General features: G+C 43.1%; 1 protein-coding gene across 3 annotated transcripts; it reads left to right on the plus strand.

Annotated features, from left to right (window-relative positions):
* The first annotated feature begins 4,982 nt into the window (after positions 1-4,982).
* LOC106582882 (GATA-binding factor 2) lies at positions 4,983-10,848 on the plus strand. Of its 3 annotated transcripts, XM_045705489.1 has the most exons (7): positions 4,983-5,223; positions 6,163-6,285; positions 8,306-8,540; positions 8,690-9,193; positions 9,305-9,450; positions 9,617-9,742; positions 10,030-10,848. In XM_045705489.1, exons 3-7 carry the CDS (start codon positions 8,327-8,329, stop codon positions 10,315-10,317), a joined length of 1,278 nt encoding a protein of 425 aa, XP_045561445.1. In that variant the 5' UTR covers positions 4,983-5,223; positions 6,163-6,285; positions 8,306-8,326; the 3' UTR covers positions 10,318-10,848. The 3 variants fall into 3 exon arrangements, with proteins under 3 accessions (XP_045561445.1, XP_045561444.1, XP_014021937.1); XM_045705488.1 differs by lacking the exon at positions 4,983-5,223 and having other exon boundaries at positions 5,273-6,285; XM_014166462.2 differs by lacking the exons at positions 4,983-5,223; positions 6,163-6,285 and having other exon boundaries at positions 8,039-8,540.
* Positions 10,849-17,605: the final 6,757 nt, after the last annotated feature.

Consider the following 17,605-nt stretch of genomic DNA (forward strand, 5'->3'; position numbering starts at 1 on the left):
CATTTCTAGTCATTGTGGGATAGATTGATACACTAGCACTATAATGCACAGTGATTCAAAGTTGGATACATTTTGTATGCCATAGTTTGGATAATAAACTACTGAATAAACACCCGCCTTAGTGGTTGCAGTCATCATCACTTTCACAACCGCAAGCCCCAAAGAGACCTAACGCTGACTCGCTCACCTGTTGTAAAGCTGTCCTGGCTGCATTTGAAAAGGGCTTTGCCACATCAATGTCCCCCGTGGCTCTTTCCTCACAGTACTGTGCACCTACAGTTGAAGTCAGAAGTTTACATACACCTTAGCCAAATACATTTAAACTCAGTTTTTCACAATTCCTGACATGTAATCCAAGTAAAAATTCCATCTTAAGTCAGTTAGGATCACCACTTTATTTTAAGAATGCGAAATGTCAGAATAATAGTAGAGAATTATTTATTTCAGCTTTTATTTCTTTCATCACATTCCCAGTGGGTCAGAAGTTTACATACACTCAATTAGTATTTGGTAACATTGCCTTTAAATTGTTTAATTTGGGTCAAACGTTTTGGGTAGCCTTCCACAAGCTTCCCACAATAAGTTGGGTGAATTTTGGCCCATTCCTCCTGACAGAGCTGGTGTAACTAAGTCTGGTTTGTAGGCCTCCTTGCTCGCACATGCTTTTTCAGTTCTGCTCACACATTTTCTATAGGATTGAGGTCAGGGCTTTGTGATGGCCACTCCAATACCTTGACTTTGTTGTCCTTAAGCCATTTTGCCACAACTTTGGAAGTATGCTTGGGGTCATTGTCCATTTGGAAGACTCATTTGCGACCAAGCTTTAACTTCCTGACTGATGTCTTGAGATGTTGCTTCAATATATCCACATAATTTTCCTCCCTCATGATGCCACCTATTTTGTGAAGTGCACCAGTCCCTCCTGCAGTAAAGCACCCCCACAACATGATGCTGCCACCCCGTCCTTCACGGTTGGATGGTGTTCTTCAGCTTGCAAGCTTCCCACTTTTTCCTCCAAACATAACAATGGTCATTATGGCCAAACTGTTCTATTTTCGTTTCATCAGACCAGAGGACATTTCTCCAAAAAGTACGAGCTTTGTCCCCATCTGCAGTTGCAAACCGTAGTCTGGATTTTTTTATATGGCGGTTTTGGAGCAGTGGCTTCTTCCTTGCTGAGTGGCCTTTCAGGTTATGTCGATATAGGACTCGTTTTACTGTGGATATAGATACCTTTGTACCTGTTTCCTCCAGCATCCTTACAAGGTCCTTTGCTGTGGTCCTGGGATTGATTTGCACTTTTCGCACCAAAGTATGTTCATCTCTTGGAGACAGAAAGCGTCTCCTTCCTGAGCGGTATGACAGCTGCGTGGTCCCACGGTGTTTATACTTGCGTACTATTGTTTGTACAGATGAATGTGGTACCTTCAGGCATTTGGAAATTGCTCCCAAGGATGAACCAGACTTGTGGAGGTCTATAATTTGGTTTTTGAGGTCTTGGCTGATTTCTTTTGATTTTCCCATGATGTCAAGCAAAGAGGCACTGAGTTCAAACGTAGGCCTTGAAATACATCCACAGGTACACCTCTAATTGACTCAAATGATATCAATTAGCCTATCAGAAGCTTCTAAAGCCATGACATCATTTTCTGGAATTTTTGCCGAGCTGTTTAAAGGCACAGTCAACTTAGTGTATGTAAACTTCTGACCCACTGGAATTGTGATACAGTGAATTATAAGTGAAATAATCTGTCTGTAAACAATTGTTGGAAAAATGACTTGTGTCATGTACAAAGTAGATGTCCTAACAGACTTGCCAAAACTATAGTTTGTTTACAAGAAATTTGTGGAGTGGTTGAAAAACGAGTTTTAATGACTCCAACATTGTCAACCTTCTTCAGTGTGTGTGTGTATAATGAAGGCAAATATCTGGTAGGTTAGCCTTGGGTCAGGGCCTCCGCTACTATGTTTTCACCTATCTTGTGTTTTCAGATCAGTGTCGATACAGGAGTGGAGAAAATGAGGAAAAAACACTGAAAATCATGAAGATGTACCCTAATGTTTAGTGACTAACATCACGTTTGTTGCTCAGCTCAGTCTTGTTACGTATCACAATGAATGGAAAGTCAGTCAGGTCACTCTTTTCTCCAAACCTCCAGAGCAGAGAAAGAAGTCTCTGACGTGATGTTAAACATAGTTAGGCAACAGTGAAAGCCCCTATACAGGGGCTTACCCAGAGACTAGAAACTCTCTGCCGCAGCAGTGTCCCAGATCTGAATGAAGGGAGAGACTAATATGAGTCTGGTTATGAGCTGAGAAAAAGACAGTAGCAGCCACTGTCGACAGCTGTTCAATTATTTAATGTGTTGGGACAGATTGGACATAATTAAGATAATAAGTCCCACAAACAAGTACTCACCTGCAGAATGACTGCACTTCCCCCTAGGCTCACATCTTTGGTGAGAAAGTCAGTCCCAATGATTGCTAGGTACATGTTAGTGAAGCAATAATTTACATACTGTATCTGTTCATGAAGAAGGATTTCCCCATCCTGAGCACACAATGAGTTCCCCTTTCATCTAATTTTGGGACTGTGTCATACACAAAATAGTATGACAGTTCACTTTACACAACAGTGATATGGATGCAATTATCATTGATCAATTACATGTATGATATGAACGTTATTTGATACTGTGCTATCACAAACAATACCTTGTAGAATAACTATGAACTTTATAGTAATTTGACACCGTTTTTATTTTTTGCGTCTCAGAAAAAAGGAGGGGATTCCCAAAGAGAAAGTGATCTACCCTTTCCAGGCTCCTTTCCAGAGAAAAGTCGCATTACATTAAGGGGCACATATGGCAACTATAAATAATGACAAACGTACATTGGCCAGCATTGTCTAATATTATTTTTCGGACTTATACAGAATTTCCCGAGGTTTAGGTTTTCCCAATTCCGTCATGAGTTCAGAAGTGTCGTAGCCGATCTGATCTGAAAACAGACTGCGTGCACCTTTTCCCTGTCTTCAATTTACCTGCTATGTTATGTCCCATCAATTTCTGTAAACATATTCAATAATGGCAACAACTTTGGTTAAAGGACTTAAAAAAATCGAATATCTGAGGTAATTATAGATTTATGTTATAGATTTTATCTCACGTTTGTCTTTGGTTCTTATCAGAGGGCAATGCGAAGTAAAACCTATTCCTGGAAGTGCGCACAACCCCAATTCGAAACAATTTTCCTCCTTTTTTGCCCACGTTTATTCAGCTGGTTATTGACTTGAACAATTTGTACTGAAGTTTCTTTCAATGGACGTTACATTTTTTGGGGGAAAATTCCAGAGATTTAAATCTTGCATTCACTGCGGTGCACACAATTCCATCCCAGAGCAGAAAGCTGCTAGAAGCCTGGCGCCTTGGCAAGTGCGTCAGCGACGTCGCCAATTACATGAAAGTGAATGAAGCCAATTAACCGTTGAGTGAAGACGACTTGAAATGAAAGACCCTCAGCCACTGAAACAGTTCCTCCACCAGAGGGTGGTCTGTCATATGATGTTATATATGGGCCTACACAAGGATTTCTGGAATCCTGCTAGAGTTCTATCAGCTCTCACTATTCCAAGGTGTGGTTATTGTCACCATTATCACCATGCCATGATTAATCAAGATTCTATATCATATTACACACTCAAGATTTGATCTACTTTGATAAATACATTCATCATTTGATATCATTATCACAATATCTGTAAAAGAAGGGGCTATCAGAGTATCAAATAGGAAAGATCTTATCTTTTCCAATAGGAAAGATAAAATTAGACAGAAAAGGTATGTTATGGTGTTTCAAGCACTTGCAACAGTATAACAAATATCTGTTGTTCTGATTTTTATATTTAGAATAACAATGACCAATTGGAGAACTACAACAACAAAAAATCTAAGATGGCAGTGACACATTTGAATCACATATTTATGTTATTTTTTGTATTGCAATAAAATATCTTAAAAACAAAGCTCTGTGAATGTGGCTGTTGCTAAGATGTGCCCTTCTCTTCCAGGGCCTGTGTAAGACGCAGATCTTGTATTTATCAGATGAAGCGCTGACATTAGCCTTGCTTAGAGTTCTTTACACACAAATATGTTGGGGTGTGTCAGGGTTTTATGGCAGTTGGGGTGTGGTACCAGCCTATAATTTGTGATTGACCATTATTGAGTAAATATTTCATTAGTAATCATTGAAATGATTTGTGTAATAATCCCAGTTTTTACTGTTATAACAGTGTAGATGCCCTAGACAATTTTTCTCTGACAGCGCACACTTCATGTACACAGAGACACAGCATGTCTGAGAGTTAGCAAGAGAGAAGGGGGGGGGCACAGTAGTCCCGGGTGTATACCAGTGTCTGAGAATGGCTCAGCAGCCTCTGTGTGGTAAAGATAAGACTACTGCATACAAAGAAGACTGTTTCTTGGGAATTGGAGGTTTGACCTCAATGGCCACCCGCTGTGTACCCTGCACCCCCCATCATCATGGTATTACCAATTCTATTATGATAGAATTGCTTAACTGTATAATATAGGTTATACTTTTTCAGTTTCAGATATATTTATGTGTGTGTGTGTGTGTGTGTGTGTGTGTGTGTGTGTGTGTGTGTGTGTGTGTGTGTGTGTGTGTGTGTGTGTGTGTGTGTGTGTGTGTGTGTGTGTGTGTGTTTCACTGCACATGCCAGTGCAAAGACAGAGATGTATATTTGTGTGTGTAAATGTTTTTTTGTTTTTTTGCTCATGCACATGTTTATTATGAGTGGCATGGCTTTGCAGGGTGCTTTTATTCCTCTGTGTTTGCTGGGTGACAGTGTAATTCCTGGCCTCCCCCTTTCATCTTGATAACCTCTTATCAGAGACAAGCAGCTCGCTGACAGAGTGCCACCAGCCACATCCCTCGCCACCGCTCTCCACCACTCTCCTTTCCTCACACAAACCCAGCCTTACACAGTCAGGAGGACCTCATCCTCTCTCTCTCATCTTCATTGTTTCTCACTTTCTTTGAGTGAGCCATAAGGCTGAAAATGATCTCTACGACTTTGGATTTAATGCTTCATTCATCAATCAATACTGCACATTTCCTCAGTATTGTTCGAATTTGAATATTGTGTATTTGAATGCTCTCTTTCACCATTATAGGAACAGGGACTATACAGCAGTTGTTCAGGTAAAGTCTGTTCTACTTCAAAAAGACAGTTACAGGCAGTGAGCTACAGTAGGACGTGTTTCTTGTGCAATTAAAAGGTTGACTTCTCTCTAACTCTCTCCTAATTTCCCTGAAAACTGTAAATGAACAAAGGAGGAGGAAAGTTGGGGATGCTTTGACTACCAAATGACTGTGACAGAGTGAGGCCTGTCTGAAGCCTACCTGTGTCCAGACCATATCTCTCTCCATGATTGCAGCACCTCTCCCGATTTGCATTACTGTCCTCCACTCTAAGCTGTGCTGAACCACAGAGAAATGTATTCTTTGCATTTTTCATTTGCTTTGTTTAAATGCCCGTCTCTCCTTTTTCCATGTGTGTCTGGTCTTATCAGCATTGTATGCATATCCATCAACAGACAGAAACAGTCCCTACTGTAAGCTGGCTGCATGACTCAATAAAGATTGTAATTCAGGAGCAAATACTGAGAAGAGATTCCAAAGCGCAAAAGTCTAATGGAGGCAGTGACATTCTGACTTGGACATCTTACTAGTCTAAGATATTGGTCTAGATATAACTTAAACAAGTCACATTAATACACGCCTGTCATTTTAATACCCGTTAACTCCCCTTTTTTATACAACAGTTCCATCACATAAATCGTATATAAATAATGTTAAAAAGTTCATGTTTACCATTCCTGTCAATAACATAGAGGTAAATAATGATTATAAGGAGTTTCTGGGTATATATTTACTGACAATTTGTAGTTGTGACTGACTATAGTGAGTCTACCCAAGCAGACAAATTAGATGTCTCTTGGTATAGCAGGACCAGGAGGTGTGTCTTTCAAAAGAGTTCTTCCTAACCCCTCCCATCGCTCCCTTTCTAACGTTAACCTCAGTCATTTTTTTCGAGGGGTACAAGACCTCAGTTATTCTTCTGGCGATTTGCCCACACAGACATAGATCCAGACACTGGAACCTCAGAGTGGTGTGTTCTCTCAATCGCTCACCTAGCTGGGTATCCTGTACTGAGGCCATACTCTACTCTCCTTTGACATCCACTCTTCACAAGGACCTCAGGTAGGTGCAGCGTTTCTGTCACATTACAGTGCCACTGTACACTCTTAGAAAAAAGAGTTCTAAAAGGGTTCTTCGGCAGTCCCCATAGGAGAACCCTTTTTGATTCCATGTAGAACCCTTTTGAGTTCCATGTAGAACCACGTGTAGGAAGGGGTTATTCAAATGGTTCTCCTCTGGGGACAGCTGAAGAACCCTTAAAGGTTCTAGATAGCACCTTTTTTTCTAATAGTGTTCACAATATCAGCCTGAATGATAGTGGATGATCACAAGTGTAATGGTGTCTACCTGAAACCTGTGGAAGTTAGCCTTCTGTATTACTCCAGACCATTAGTTGTTTGATTGGCTGCGACCATATGTGAGATAGTAGTGGTGAGTGGCAATGACCTCTTTAGATAATTTTACATTTTGGTAACTACAACTGTAATCCTACAGTTACAGTCAATGAGTAGATGGTTGAATTATTTCTACACAGACAAGTGTATACTTATCAACATGTGTTGTGGAGTAATGGTGCGTGGATGTTCATGGATGTGAATTTATCAAGCATTTTCATTTAATGAATTCACTTTTTAATTAGAAAAATTTTACTTTACAACTTTGACGTCTATTTATTTTTGCCATAATGGATGAGAATAAATTCCATTGCAAAATGACAGTGAAATGTCACTATTTTCCAATTGTGGTTATTAAAGAAATAGTTTTGTTGTTGTTGCAGTGATAGCATTGATTCATTCTGCACTGTTTGTTATTAAGAGAAGTTCTGTGACAGTGGTTTTATATGGTCTGCTGGGTGGTAGTCAGCAGTAATTGTGCGACAACATATTTCTATTAATCAGATGAGATTAGGGTTGGTGTCCCGTCATATCACTGATGCTGGGTATATTTAGTATGACAATAATGTGCTCTATCTGATTTTCTCAGACTCTATCAGACCCTATCAGGCTCCTCTTTCCTCTTATCACAAGTTAATAAAGATATGGGTCAACATTGTCTCTACTACTAACAACATGCACTGTGTGTTCCAGAGCAGACACTACTTCTGTTATTTCCAGAGATGTATCATTTGTTTTGGTTAGAAGCACTCTCTGTTACATTATATAATCAATTAGCCACTACACTGAATGTGATAATGGTGTAGTGGTAAAAAATAAATAGGTGGGCAAACAACTGTGATCGCCGGTCATGGTGAAAAAGGTAACGCTTCCAATACTTTAAATGTATTTTTCTGCAAAAAGTGTGGAAACTGTAGGGGGGTTAACTGTGTTTATTTGCTTTTACCCTCCACTACACAATAAACTCATTTATACTAGGCTTATGCACTTTATATTATGCTAAATTGTCACTGAACTACATCAAATTATCTAGATGCTGAACATCTAGATTATTGCCATCTAATGAACTGTTGTGTTTGCTTTCCTTAGAACTCACATTCTGTTTTGACATTTAACCTTTATTTAACTAGGCAAGTCAGTTAAGAACAAATTCCTATTTACAATGACGGCCTACACCGGCCAAACCCGGACGACGCTGGGCCAATTGTGCGCCGCCCTATGGGACTCCCAATCACGTCCTGTTGTGATACAGCCTGGATTCAAACAAGGGTGTCTGTAGTGACAACTCTAGCACAGAGATGCAGTGCCTTAGACCGCTGCGCCACTTGTGAGCCCTAAATAGGAATTCCTATAAAGGTCATTGGTTGTAAGCAAACGTTTGTTCACTGTTTGTAGTTACAGATAGGTCTATTTATTTTTAGGGTCTACTTTCAGCCACAGTCAAATGAGGATCCTTAAAAGGGAAGTTTGAAAACATGCTGCTGTTGAGTGACCTTCATGTCTTTATGTTACATGTGTTTCTTTAAAATGGCGGCCTCACAAAAAAACTGTATTTGTAAACACTTCACATCAGCCTACTGAGATGCTGGTACTGTCTGGTTGTTGCTATAGCTCCTAATCAGGTTCCAACTAAGATTTCTTCCCTGTGACTCCCTAGGTTTCTCCTAATGTTTTCTGTTGTTTCAGAGTTAGTGGTTATATCTGTAAGCATGGAGGATTCCTCTGAACAGTCTCACTGGGTGTCTCCGGCTCTGCTCAGCTCTGATCCCCTGGCCAGCTTCTCCTCAGAGCCTGGCTTACTACCTCCAGGAGAGGAGGGAGAGCCCTTCTTCTCCAACCCTGAGACTGACTTCACCAGCCTTCCCTCCTACTTCTCCAACCCCAGCCACAGCAGGGCTCCATCAGGCTACAGACAGAGCTCAGGTCAGAAGCGAGGAACATAACATAACTTTAAAACATTTATGTTGACCTTTCATAGTGTAAATTAATATTGAATTTAAAACAATGCACAGTTTCTGTAATCAGGGACTCCCCTGACAACTGTGCCCTTCTACTGTTTCTCTCTTATACAGTTCGCCAGGTGTACTCCTCGCCCTCTCTCCTGAGCAACCTTCAATGGCTGGATGGCCCTGGCAGCCACTCTCTGAGCTCTCCATACAACCCATCATCCTCTACCTGGACCAGCAACCCTTTCACTAAGACTCCTCTGCACCCATACACCCCAACCTCCCTTTATGCCTCCAGCGCCACATCCTCGTTCACCTCCAGAGATGGGTACTCCTCTCCAGGTAGGGATGGCAAGGAGAGTCCCAGGCTTCAGGAGGCCCTGAAGGCTGAGCGCTTGAGTCCTTTGGGTGGAGGTGGTGGAAGCAGTTTTCTGAATCTAACTTCTGCTGCTGGGAGTGTGTGCACACCATCTCCCCACTCCCATTCACACATGCTGGGCCCCTACAGCTCGTACATGACCTCTCCGCAGGACTACACAATGGCAGGCCTCTACTCCTCCCCAGGGGCATGGATGAACCCCTCCTCCTACTCCCCCAAACTACGTAATAAGATGAGACTGTCTCCACCAGGTGAGCATCATGCATCATATCCATGCTATCCCATCTAAGTAATTTTACTCTGTCCTCTGAACGTCCTGTGGGATTCCAGAGAATTATTTGTGTGTCTGTGATTTGTGGCAGAGGCCAGAGAGTGTGTCAACTGTGGAGCCACTGCCACCCCTCTATGGCGTCGTGATGGAACAGGACACTACCTGTGTAACGCCTGTGGGCTTTACCACAAGATGAATGGCCAAAATCGTCCCCTGATCCGACCAAAGAAAAGACTGGTAAGATAATGCATAAGGACCGGATAAGATATGACAATAATCAGTTATAAATTCCATGGTGTTGACATGCCAATCAATTGATCGAAAAACACAATGAATCCAAATAAACATTGGAGCTCATCTTTAATCTACAGAATTGACTTATCTTTCTCTCTCTCTGTTTCAGATTGTCAGCAAGCGGGCCGGGACTCAATGTGCCAACTGTCACACCAGCACCACCACGCTGTGGAGACGGAACGCCAGGGGCGAGCCTGTGTGTAACGCCTGTGGACTCTACTTCAAGCTGCACAACGTGAGTCAATGAACAAGATACATTGACTGTTCTCAATTAGCTAGAGAACTACTATTACCATTTGTAGCTAGCACTTCCTCAGTGATTGAAACGGCAAAACCCCACACAACCCCAAGCTACTGATTCTTAACCCAAGTCATTGAACATAAACTCTACGTTTTAGCCTCAATAGGGAGTTTTTAAAAATGTATTTACCTCCTGTAGTATAGTAGTATCAGGTTAATACTGGAGAAAGAGAATGTACTAATTTATGTATGTGAAATTAAGGCACACTTCTCTTTTGACAGGTCAACAGACCCCTTACTATGAAGAAAGATGGTATCCAAACACGAAACCGTAAAGCGTCCAACAAGAACAAGAAGGGCAAGAAGAGCGCCATGTTGGAGCAATACCCTAACCTTTCACAGGGTCCCCCCCTCGATGACCACGGGGGCCCCTACTCCCTGGGTCCAGGGTCACAGCTCTCCTACAGCCACACCCCTCACTTCCTCTCCCCACCCTCCGGCCTGCACCCGTCTGCCAACCTGTCTTACACCCATCACCCAAACACTGGCATGGTGCCCACACTGGTGTGAAACAGACCTAGGCATATGCAGACCCATAAAGGCAACATACAGCACATACAGTACAGACACAAACTCGCCTACTGAGGAATAGCTTCTTTGTAGCAGTGGATGCCTTGTACATAAATGCATTTATACTTTTTTCCTTCCAATTTTATGTGTGAAGTTGATCTTGTCTTAACACTGGACATAATACTGCACATTTTTACAAGATCAAAAAAGAAAAACCTTTATGGAAGGATTTGATTGTATTTTGTTAAAGGCATATTCCATTTTTATGAAAACTAAAACTTTAAAATTAAAGTTTAAACTTCCCACTGTAATCATTGATACGGGTAACACTGGTATGAACTTGTAGCTGTATTTCGTAAATACGTACCGAATTGTGTGGACTAAAGTTGCCATATCCCTTTTCAAATGTTTATGATTTAGTTGAAGGTGAATGGGGATTAAAATGTGAATTGTTTTGTATTTGCTACATTTCTATATTTGTAATTTCTTACAAGCTCCTCATAAACAATAAAACATGAATGGTAAAATTAAGAAAACTGTTTCTGATTATTTACTATACAAATACCTGGGTTTGAGGCACACGTTTATCATTTTCAATGTGTAAATGGTATTTAAATTTTCTGCACTCTTTCAGGTGCTGTGGTGAGTCACTATAGTGGCATTGTACTTTCACTCACTGAGGTATAATGGTGTCTTTGTCCAGGCTCTGTTGGGAGGTAAGGACTGACAGTGGAATTGTATTGGGAGCACCGGACATGCAAATCCTCAGTTTTCCATTAAGCAGCGGTAAAGTGACAAAACATTCAACTCAAGTGAGAAAGGTGTGCCAGGTTCTACATTTAGATTGATGTGGCATTACCTACCGTTAGGTCAACAAAAATCGACACACAAGCTGGTACACACACACACAACTAAAAATAACTATATGAAGAACTGTAATATTCTACATTTCACGGAGTCGTGGCTGAACAAGGACATGGATAATATACACCTAGCTGGCTTTTCCATGCATCGTCAAGACTGGTCAGCAGCCTCGGGTAAGATGAGGGGGAGGGGTGTGTCTCTTTGTTAAGAAAAGCTGGAGCGTGATCTCTAATGTTAAGGAAGTCTCGAGTGGATGCTAAGCTACAAGACTGTTTTGCTAGCACAGACTGGAATATGTTCCGGGATTCATCCGATTACATTGAGGAGTTTACCACATCAGTTACCGGCTTCATTAATAAGGGCATCGACAACATCGCACGTACATATCCCACCCAGAAGCCATGGATTACCCGCAACATCCGCACTGAGCTAACGGCTAGAGCTGCTGCTTTCATGCGAGACACTAATCCTGAGGCTTATAAGAAATCCTGCAATGACCTCCAACGAGCCATCAAACAGGCAAAGCATAAATACAGGACTAAGATCGAATCCTACTATGCCGGCTCTGATGCTCGTCAGATGTGGCAGGGCTTGCAAACTATCTCGGATTACAAAAGGGAAACCCAGCCGCGAACTGCCCACTGACGAGCCTTCTATGCTCGCTCTGAGGCAAGCAACACTGAACCATGCATGAGAAAGCACCAGTTGTTCCAGACGACTTTGTGATCTCGCTCTCCGTTGCCGATGTGAATAAGACCTTAAAAATTCACAAAGTCGCAGGGACAGATTACCAGGACGCTTACTCAGAACATGCGCTGACCAGCTGGCAAGTGTCTTCACTAACATTTTATAAAACCTACATGTTTCAAGCAGACCACCATAGTCCCTGTGCCCCATAACGCCAAGGTAACCTGTCTAAATGACTATCGCCCCGTAGCACTCACATCTGTTGACATGAAATGCTTTGAAAGGCTGGTCATGGCTCACATCAACACCATCATCCCAGACACCCTGGACCCACCCCAATTCGCATATCGCCCCACAAATCCACAGGTGACGCAAACTTTATTGCACTCCACACTGCCCTCTCCCACATGGACAAGAGGAGCACATATGTGAGAATGCTGTTCATCGACTACAGCTTAGCGTTCAACACTATACTGCCCTCAAAGACCATCACTAATCTCAGGACCCTGGGACTGAACACCTCCCTTTGTAACTCGATACCGGACCCCCTCACGGGCCGCCTCTAGGTTATGAGGGTAGGCAACAACACATCTGCCATGCTGACTCTCAACATGGGGGCCCCTCAGGGGTATGTGCTTAGTCCCCTACTGTTCTCCGTCTTCAACACCATCATTAAGTTTTCTGACGACTTGACAGTGGTAGGCCTGATCCCCGATGACGAAGAGACAGCCTATAGGGAGGTCAGTGACCTGGCAATGTGGTACCAGGGGCTGTAGTGGAGCAGGTTGAGAGCTTCAAGTTCCTCAGTGTCCACATCACTAAGGAATTAACATGGTCCACAAACACCAACATAGTCGTGAAGAAGGCATAACAATGCCTCTTCCCCCACAGGAGGCTGGAAAGATTTGCCTTGGGCCCTCAGATCCTCAAAAGGTTATACAGTTGCACCACTGAGAGCATCTTGACTGGCTGCATCACCACTTGGTATGGCAACTACTTGGCATTTGATTGCAAGACGCTACAGATGGTAGTGCATAAGGCCAAGTACATCACTCCCTGCCATCCAGGACCTCTATACCAGGTGGTGTCATAGGAAGGCCTTAAAAATTGCTAAACACTCCAGCCACCCAAGTCATAGACTCTTCTCTCTGCTACCGCACGGCAAGCTGTACCGATGCACCAACTCTGGAACCAACAGGACCCTGAACAGCTTCTACCCCCATGCCATGAGACTGTTAAATGGTTAACCAAATAGCTACCCGGACTATCTGCATTGACACTTTTTGCACTCTTTTGACTTATCACATAAGTTGCTGATACTGTTTATTATCTATCCTGTTGCCTAGTCATTTTACCCCTACCTATATGTACAGTGCATACAGACCCCTTGACTTTTTCCATTTTATGTTATTTAAAAAAAAAAAATGTATTAAATAGTTTTTTCCCTCATCAATCTACACACAATACCCCATAATGACAAAGCAAAAACAGGTTTTAAGAAATGTTTGCTAATTTATATATATTTTTAAATATGATATTTCAGTTACATAAGTATTCAGACCATTTACTCAGTACTTTGTTGAAGCACTTTTGGCAGCGATTACAGCTTAGAGTCTTCTTGGGTATGAGGCTACAAGCTTGGCACACCTGTATTTTGGGAGTTTCTCCCATTCTTCTCTGCAGATCCTCTTAAGCTCTGTCAGGTTGGATTGGGAGCCGCTGCACAGCTACTTTCAGGTCTCTCTAGAGATATTCGATCGGGTTCAAGTCCAGGCTGGGCCACTCAAGGACATTCAGAGACTTGTCCCGATCCACTCCTGTGTTGTCTTGGCTGTGTGCTTAGGGTCGTTGTACAGTTGGAAGGTGAACCTTCGCCCCAGCCAGAGGTGAACATTTCACCCCAGTCTGGAGTAGGTTTTCATCAAGGATCCCTCTGTACATTGCTCCGTTCATCTTTCCCTCAATCCTGATTAGTCTCCCAGTCCCTGAAAAACATCCCAAAGCATGATGCTGCCACCACCATGCTTCACCGTAGGGATGATGCCAGGTTTCCTCCAGACGTGACGCTAGGGCATTCAGGCCAAAGACTTCAATCTTGGTTTCATCAGACCAGAGAATCTTGTTTCTCATGGTCAGAGTCCTTTAGGTGCCTTTTGGAAAACTCCAAGTAGGCTGTTGTGCCTTTTACTGAGGAGTGTCTTCCGTCTGGCCACTCCACAATAAAAGCCTGATTGGTGGAGAGCTGCAGAGATGGTTCTCCTTCTTGAAGGTTCTCCCATCTCCACAGAATAATTCTGGAGCTCTGTCAGAGTGACCATCGGGTTCTTGGTCACCTCCCTGACCAAGGCCCTTCTCCCCGATTTCTCAGTTTGGCTTGATTGGTGGAGTGCTGACCGAGTCTTGGTGATTCCAAAGTTCTTCCATTTAAGAATGATGTACACTTCCTAAGATCTGTGCCTCGACACAATCCTGTCTCGGAGCTCTACGGATTTTTTTTTGGACCTCATGGCTTGGTTTTTGCTCTGATATGCACTGTCAACTGTGGGACCTTAAATAGACACGTGTGTGCCTTTCCAAATCATGTCCAATCAATTGAATTTACCACAGGGGGACTCCAAGTTGTAAAAACATCTCAAGGATGATCAATGGAAACAGGATGCACCGAGCTCAATTTTGAGTCTCATAGAAAAGGGTCTGAATACTTGTGAAAATAAGGTATTTCTGTTTTTTGTTTTTTAATACATTTTCAAAAAATGTAATGCAAAAAGGTAATGTATAAACAACAATCATAATGTGCTTTGTAATGAATCAGAGACAAATATGATATTAAAGGTTTATATACTGATTAAAATTTGCTTACAGATGTAGCCAAAGGCTAAATCAATATCATGTGCTATGTCGGAAAGATATCAGTTTGTCTCTGTGAATGGTTTGTCCTCTGACAAATCAACTGTAAATTTCGGTGTTCCTCAAGGTTCCGTTTTATGACCACTATTGTTTTCACTATATATTTTACCTCTTGGGGATGTCATTCGAAAACATAATGTTAAATTTCACTGCTATGCGGATGACACACATCTGTACATTTCAATGAAACATGGTGAAGTCCCAAAATTGCCCTCGCTAGAAGCCTGTGTTTCAGACATAAGGAAGTGGATGGCTGCAAACTTTCTACTTTTAAACTCGGACAAAACAGAGATGCTTGTTCTAGGTCCCAAGAAACAAAGAGATCTTCTGTTGAATCTGACAATTAATCTTGATGGTTGTACGGTCATCTCAAATAAAACTGTGAAGGACCTCGGCGTTACTCTGGACCCTGATCTCTCTTTTGAAGAACATATCAAGACTGTTTCAAGGACAGCTTTTTTCCATTACGTAACATTGCAAAAATCTGAAACTTTCTGTCCAAAAATGATGCAGAAAAATTAATCCATGCTTTTGTTACTTCTAGGTTGGACAACTACAATGCTCTACTTTCTGGCTACCTGGATAAAGCACTAAATAAACTTCAGTTAGTGCTAAATACGGCTGCTAGAATCCTGACTAGAACCCAAAAATTTGATCATACACTGCTCAAAAAAATAAAGGGAACACTTAAACAACACAATGTAACTCCAAGTCAATCACACTTCTGTGAAATCAAACTGTCCACTTAGGAAGCAACACTGATTGACAATACATTTCACATGCTGTTGTGCAAATGGAATAGACAACAGGTGGAAATTATAGGCAATTAGCAAGACACCCCCAATAAAGGAGTGGTTCTGCAGGTGGTGACCACAAACCACTTCTCAGTTCCTATGCTTCCTGGCTGATGTTTTGGTCACTTTTGAATGCTGGCGGTGCTTTCACTCTAGTGGTAGCATGAGACGGAGTCTACAACCCACACAAGTGGCTCAGGTAGTGCAGCTCATCCAGGATGGCACATCAATGTGAGCTGTGGCAAGAAGGTTTGCTGTGTCTGTCAGCGTAGTGTCCAGAGCATGGAGGCGCTACCAGGAGACAGGCCAGTACATCAGGAGACGTGGAGGAGGCCGTAGGAGGGCAACAACCCAGCAGCAGGACCGCTACCTCCGCCTTTGTGCAAGGAGGAGCAGGAGAAGCACTGCCAGAGCCCTGCAAAATGACCTCCAGCAGGCCACAAAGTGCATGTGTCTGCTCAAACGGTTAGAAACAGACTCCATGAGGGTGGTTTTAGGGCCCAACGTCCACAGGTGGGGGTTGTGCTTACAGCCCAACACCGTGCAGGACGTGTGGCATTTGCCAGAGAACACCAAGATTGGCAAATTCGCCACTGGCTCTTCACAGATGAAAGCAGGTTCACACTGAGCACATGTGACCGACGTGACAGAGTCTGGAGACGCCGTGGAGAACGTTCTGCTGCCTGCAACATCCTCCAGCATGACCGATTTGGCGGTGGGTCAGTCATGGTGTGGGGTGGCATTTCTTTGGGGGGCCGCACAGCCCTCCATGTGCTCGCCAGAGGTAGCCTGACTGCCATTAGGTACCGAGATGAGATCCTCAGACACCTTGTGAGACCACATGCTGGTGCGGTTGGCCCTGGGTTCCTCCTAATGCAAGACAATACTAGACCTCATGTGGCTGGAGTGTGTCAGCAGTTCCTGCAAGAGGAAGGCATTGATGCTATGGACTGGCCCGCCCGTTCCCCAGACCTGAATCCAATTGAGCACATCTGGGACATCATGTCTTGCTCCATCCACCAACGCCACGTTGCACCACAGACTGTCCGGGAGTTGGCGGATGCTTTAGTCCAGGTCTGGGAGGAGATCCCTCAGGAGACCATCCTCCACCTCATCAGGAGCATGCCCAGGCGTTGTAGGGAGGTCATACAGGCACGTGGAGGCCACACACACTACTGAGCCTCATTTTGACTTGTTTTAAGGACATTACATCAAAGTTGGATTAGCCTGTAGTGTGGTTTTCCACTTTAATTTTGAGTGTGACTCCAAATCCAGACCTCCATGGGTTGATAAATTGGATTTCCATTGATTATTTTTGTGTGATTTTGTTGTCAGCACATTCAACTATGTAAAGAAAAAAGTATTTAATAAGATTATTTCATTCATTCAGATCTAGGATGTGTTATTTTAGTGTTCCCTTTATTTTTTTGAGCAGTGTATTACTTCAGTGCTAGCCTCCCTACACTGGCTTCCTGTTAAGACAAGGGCTGATTTCAAGGTTTTACTGCTAACCTACAAAGGATTACATGGTCTTTCTCCTACCTATCTTTCCGATTTGGTCCTGCCGTACATACCTACACGTACGCTACGATCACAAGACGCAGTTCTCCTAACTGTCCCTAGAATTTCTAAGCAAACAGCTGGAGGCAGGGCTTTCTCCAATAGAGCTCAATTTTTATGGAATGGTCTGCCTACCCATGTGAGAGACGCAGACTCGGTCTCAACCTTTAAGTCTTTACTGAAGACTCATCTCTTCAGTAGGTCCTATGATTGAGTGTAGTCTGGCCCAGGAGTGTGAAGGTGAATGGAAAGGCTCTGGAGCAACGAACCGCCCTTGCTGTCTCTGCCTGGCCGGTTCCCATCTCTCCACTGAGATTCTCTGCCTCTAACCCTATTACAGGAGCTGAGTCACTGGCTTACTGGTGTTCTTCCATGCAGTCCCTAGGAGGGGTGCATCACTTGAGTGGGTTGAGTCACTGGCGTGGTCTTCCTGTCTGGGTTGGCGCCCCCCCCTTGGGTTGTGCCGTGGCGGAGAT

This window comes from Salmo salar, chromosome ssa22 (assembly GCF_905237065.1).
Source record: "Salmo salar chromosome ssa22, Ssal_v3.1, whole genome shotgun sequence".
NCBI lineage: Eukaryota > Metazoa > Chordata > Actinopteri > Salmoniformes > Salmonidae > Salmo > Salmo salar.